General features: G+C 37.0%; 1 protein-coding gene across 2 annotated transcripts in view; it reads right to left on the bottom strand.

Annotated features, from left to right (window-relative positions):
* Positions 1–1,321: 1,321 nt before the first annotated feature.
* LOC128654011 (interleukin-1 receptor type 1-like) overlaps positions 1,322–6,083 on the bottom strand; it is a 174,736-nt gene continuing 169,974 nt past the window's right edge. For both annotated transcript variants that reach the window (XM_053707654.1, XM_053707655.1), the window contains 2 exons: positions 5,959–6,083; positions 1,322–2,251 (listed from right to left, as the gene is read on the bottom strand). The exon at positions 5,959–6,083 is cut by the window's right edge and continues 37 nt beyond it. In XM_053707654.1, coding sequence (XP_053563629.1) covers positions 1,917–2,251; positions 5,959–6,083 — 460 coding nt within the window. In that variant the 3' untranslated portion in view covers positions 1,322–1,916. The remainder of the gene's footprint in view (positions 2,252–5,958) is intronic.

The following is a 6,083-nucleotide window of genomic DNA, read 5'->3' as shown; positions in this document are numbered from 1 at the left end:
AGTCGCGCTTACGCTGATAAGTGTTCATTTTGGCTAAAATGTTTTTGACAGAATTATCCATTACAGCCGTTAATTGTTGCATAGTAAGGAGTATTGGCGCGCTAGATGTACTAGGGGCCTCCTGAGTGGGCAAGACTCGTGTAGACGAAGGAGGGAATGATGCAGTACCATGCTTACTCCCCTCACTTGAGGAATCATCTTGGGCATCATTGTCATTGTCACATAAATCACATTTATTTAAATGAATAGGAATTCTGGCTTCCCCACATTCAGAACACAGTCTATCTGGTAGTTCAGACATGTTAAACAGGCATAAACTTGATAACAAAGTACAAAAAACGTTTTAAAATAAAACCGTTACTGTCACTTTAAATTTTAAACTGAACACACTTTATTACTGCAATTGCGAAAAAACATGAAGGAATTGTTCAAAATTCACCAAATTTTCACCACAGTGTCTTAAAGCCTTAAAAGTATTGCACACCAAATTTGGAAGCTTTAACCCCTAAAATAACGGAACCGGAGCCGTTTTGAACTTTAACCCCTTTACAGTCCCTGGTATCTGCTTTGCTGAGACCCAACCAAGCCCAAAGGGGAATACGATACCAAATGACGCCTTCAGAAAGTCTTTTCTAAGTATCAGAGCTCCTCTCACATGCGACTGCATGCCATGCCTCTCAAAAACAAGTGCGCAACACCGGCGCGAAAATGAGGCTCTGCCTATGCTTTGGGAAAGCCCCTAAAGAATAAGGTGTCTAAAACAGTGCCTGCCGATATTATTATATCAAAATACCCAAATAAAATGATTCCTCAAGGCTAAATATGTGTTAATAATGAATCGATTTAGCCCAGAAAAAGTCTACAGTCTTAATAAGCCCTTGTGAAGCCCTTATTTACGATCGTAATAAACATGGCTTACCGGATCCCATAGGGAAAATGACAGCTTCCAGCATTACATCGTCTTGTTAGAATGTGTCATACCTCAAGCAGCAAGAGACTGCTCACTGTTCCCCCAACTGAAGTTAATTGCTCTCAACAGTCCTGTGTGGAACAGCCATGGATTTTAGTGACGGTTGCTAAAATCATTTTCCTCATACAAACAGAAATCTTCATCTCTTTTCTGTTTCTGAGTAAATAGTACATACCAGCACTATTTCAAAATAACAAACTCTTGATTGAATAATAAAAACTACAGTTAAACACTAAAAAACTCTAAGCCATCTCCGTGGAGATGTTGCCTGTACAACGGCAAAGAGAATGACTGGGGTAGGCGGAGCCTAGGAGGGATCATGTGACCAGCTTTGCTGGGCTCTTTGCCATTTCCTGTTGGGGAAGAGAATATCCCACAAGTAAGGATGACGCCGTGGACCGGACACACCTATGTTGGAGAAATGTAATATTCTGAGAGTTCTTTGAATACTTTTAACTGATACAGTTAATAAAGGTCCACATACAAATCGATATTACATTAATAAAATTAAGAATAAGTACCAATTTGTTTATGATTTAAATAAATATTCCATAGATTTTGATGGCAGATAAGAATCACAGACCCAACAAGTCTGCCCAAGAATTCCTAAATGTGTAAGCTCATTTAGCTAGTAGTATAGCCTTATGCTTTTCCCAGGTATTCTTGAAGTTATAACCTTTAATGCAAGTGTATTCCATTAATCCATCACCATTTCTGTGAAGAAGTGCTTCCACAAATTACGCCTGAATCTACTGCCCTTCACAGTTCTATTTTTTAGATCATGAACCATTTAGTAGTGCTCTTTTGAACAGATTCTAGTATATTTAAATCCGTGTAGAGATTTGGCAACCAGAACTGCACACAATTTTCAAGTTAAGGCCTAACTACTGATCTGTTGCTAATACCTATATCTCCCATGGTTTGATTAATGGACATATATAACATTTTAGAAATATTGTTTGTTTGTTGGAGGCATTCGGTATCTGATATTTTTCCAGAACCTTGTTGATGGGGAAAGAGAGACATCATCAAGCTGTCCTTTCCATCGGACAACACCTTTTTTCTGTTTTATATAGTTAATGGATTCTGGCATCTGTGAGTAATCTGTCATCTTTTCAAGCTCTATCAAAATGACTTGAAGTTTATCCTGAATCAGAGCATCATACATTGCTATATGCCGTTCAAAGTTATCCTCTAAATGTCTTTCTCCATATGTGTTTCCTAAAATAATTATCAGTCTTCTGCTCTGTGAGATGACTTCTTCTATAAGGTCCGTAATAGCTGCAAAAACAAAGAACCATCAATTAAACTGACTTATGTGTCTTTCTCATCTATTCCATTCAATTTTATAGATGGCAAATTAACATCTTAGTACTTCAACATTCATTTTTATCTGCTATTTTAATTTTTCATTTTATATTGCATCCTTTAAATTTGCTCAGTTCATAATTAAGATAAATAAATGGACATTTAACACTAACTACATTTTATAAGCATAGTATTGAGGTTATTCTCCCATTTCCCTCTAGTCATGGGTGCTGCCATCTTGAAATCTAATTTTCACTGCATTCCAGGGCTGATGTGTTTGCACATGTGCAGTAACTCTCCTTCATATACCTGCAGTGTAACCTAGTTTCCAATGTGGGGGCAACCATGATTGGAGGGAGGGGCAAGACATGTTTTTAGTGTCTCTTTAAAGGGATAGTAAAATCAAAATTATACACTTATGATTTACATAGAGCAGTGTTTCTCAACTCCAGTCCTCAAGTATCATTAACAAGCCATATTTGTATGATATCTTAACTAGATCATTGGTGATAATCAGCTAATCGTTAACATCATTTACTAACCAGCTTGCACCTATCAACTGATTATTTCATTTGTCATGAAAATCTGGCTGGTACTGGGAGACTGGAGTTGAGAAACACTGCCGGCATGCAATTGACTTCCATTATTGAATTTACTTTGTTCTCTTGCTATCATTTGTTGAAGAACCTTCCCAGGTGGGCTCAGGAGCAAGAATGCTCTGCTGGGAGCCTAACGGTTATTGGTAACTGCACATATATGTCTCTTGTCCTTGTCTCACCAGATTGTGTGAGTGTTCAGCTCACTCCCAGCAGTGCATTACTGCACATAAGCCCACCTAGATTTACTCTTCAGCAAAGCATACCAAGAAAATGAAGCAAATTTGATGATAGAAGTAAATTGAAAAATGTAAATGCATGATAGAAACTGGTTGAATTGTTTCTTTGTTTTTGCTTGATCTAAATCAACATAAATTATGCAACTGACACACTTACATGTTATCACATTGTTTTTCAAAATTTGACAGATTTTCCAAGCATTTTCCAATAAGATAAATGGCTGATAAGTAAAGGTGCTCTAATTGAAGCTAGTAAATCTGTTTGGAGTTTTGGATATACACTATATGGCCAAAAGTATGTGGACACCGCTACTAATTATCAAGTTCAGGTGTTTCAACTCTAACAGGTGCATACAATATAGCACATAGCCACCAAATATTCATAAACATTGGTAGCACACTGGGTCATACTGAAGAGCTCAGTGACTTTAAACATGGCATTGTCATAGGATACCAACTTTACCACAATTAATTTCTTGCAATTGTTGCCCTACTAGACATACACTGGTCAAATGTGTTATTATTGTGAAGTGGAAGTGTCTAGGAGCAAAAGCTATCAAGTGGTAGACCACTCAAACTCACAGAACGTGACCCCCAAGTGCTGAAGCATGTGTCTCAGAAAAAAATCATATATCTGTTGCATCACTCACTACAAAGTACCAAACTGCTTCTGGAGGCAACGTCAGCACAATAACTGTGCATTGGGAGCTTCATGAACTGATATTACAGGATTGTTATGAAATAGTGAACATTTAAAACCCTACCCGCCTGCAGAAAAGCCTTTTTTATGCCTTTAGAGTAACAGTTTTAATTATATGAATGAATCAATAACATTTTTTGAAACATGTATTTGTTTGTTAAAGGACAGTTTAACATGTATGGGCGAATGCAATGATATTGAAAAATTGCTGTATTTTACATTCAAGCAAATCCAAATGCACATGTCTATTAAGCACCACATTTTTATAATTTGATTCAAACAGATGGGGAAGTGATCAATTAAAATTAAATGATTGCTCCAAGTACCCAGAACAGAGCAGCATAGCATAAATAAAACTTGTTTTAAAAGGGTTTATTAGTATGTTTGCCATATTGACACTTTAAATGATGGCACTTACATGACAGGCTTCATTGAAAGAATCTTTTTTGAAATATTAAGAACCCTGACATGTATTATTCATAAGTGTCTTTTAACACCTTAACGAGGGCTGTTGTTCAGATGCGCACATACATGCACTGTACTAGCACAGCTTTGCTAGTAAAACCCTTAATGACCACGGATGTTCAGGTTACGTCAGTCGTTAGGGGTTAAAGCAGCAATATAACAAACATAGGCATCCACAGACATTTTTCCAGGGAGGGGGGCAAAAAATTAAATAAAATACCCTAAGCATAATGATATCAGTGGCAACATGTGAAACAAAGTTGCTAGTCGTACACATGAGCTGCACTCTTAAACATGGTAGCTCATTGGCATCAAAAGTGATGACTAAAGTGAGTGCTTTTAAATATACACACACATACACACAGCACATAGAAAGTCTGGCACCCTCTTGCAAGCACACAGCTAGATTAGAATCAAAATAGAACAGCAAAATGGTGATAGCCCCCAACCACGTCAAGGTCTCTTCCTCACTGGGTCCCTAACCTAGAGCTACACAATGCATACCTACAACTAAACACACTGAGATACAAACAAGGGAGACACCGTCCCTTTATAATTTACCTAGGCACAAACAAAACACAGAAATGAACTGCACTCTCAAACCAAACTGGTGCAGACTCAGGCAGTTAACTCCAGTCAAGCCTGGGTGCAAAGTCCATAGAGAAAATTGCAAAAAAAATGTTCACAGAACACCTAGAAAGTCTGGCACTGTCTTACAAGCATACAGCTAGATGAAATGCAAAGCAGATCCCCATGATGGCAAACCTCTTTATTATTTAAAGGGACAGTAAAGTAAAAAAAAAATCTTTCATGATTTAAATAGGGCATGTAATTTTAAACAACTTTCCAATTTACTTTTATTACCAATTTTGCTTTGTTCTCTTGGTATTCTTAGTTGAAAGCTAAATCTAGGAGGTTCATGTGCTAATTTCTTAGACCTTGAAGATTGCCTCTAATCAGAAAGCATTTTGACAGTTTTCACCACTAGAGGGCGTTAGTTCATGTGTTTCATATAGATAACATTGTGCTCTGGCACGTGAAGCTCCTAAGAGCAAGCACTGATTGGCTAAAAATGCATATCTGTCAAAAGAACTGAAATAAGGGGGCAGTTTGCAGAGGCATAGATACAAGGTAATCACAGAGGTAAAAAGTGTATTATTATAACTGTGTTGGTTATGCAAAATTGGGGAATGGGTAATAAAGGGATTATCTACTTTTTTAAACAACAAAAATTCTGGTGTTTACTGTCCCTTTAATAATGTTTTCTATCCTCCATAACCCATTATTTCTTATCCTCTACAGATTTTTAATTAATAATTAGCGACAATCAAGAGCAACCAATTGCTGCTGTACCAACCAGTGCAGAAATGCAATGAGAGAAATGCACTACATGCATGCTCACGCCCATAGATTGTCTTCCTAGTGCCCTGTAGAAGCGGCAGCAAATTTGCCAACTGAGAGCCTGTTATGGAAGTAAGCAACATTATTAAATATTAGACAATAAGCAATTCTAAAAAAATATTTTAAATAAAAGCTGCTCTAAACTAATTAACACATCATTTTTATGTGTTAACATGTTGAAAAATGTTAGTAAATGTTAGTAAACACAGCAGTTATCATTTTGTTTGTTTCCTTTTCATTTGTGTGTCCAGACAAAGTGTGTGATGTAAAAATACTTGCCTTGTCCTGGTAAATCATTTCTACCAGATATAAACAGCTTGTAGGCACACTTCTTCTCTAAAACCTCAGGTAGCACCCTGAATACAAAAATGTCCATTGCATGATTATAGTGATCCTTAGTACTT

Source organism: Bombina bombina, chromosome 3 (genome assembly GCF_027579735.1).
Source record: "Bombina bombina isolate aBomBom1 chromosome 3, aBomBom1.pri, whole genome shotgun sequence".
In the NCBI taxonomy this organism is placed as follows: domain Eukaryota; kingdom Metazoa; phylum Chordata; class Amphibia; order Anura; family Bombinatoridae; genus Bombina; species Bombina bombina.
Note: the sequence above shows the minus strand (reverse complement) of the source record. Positions and strands in the feature narration are given on the sequence as shown.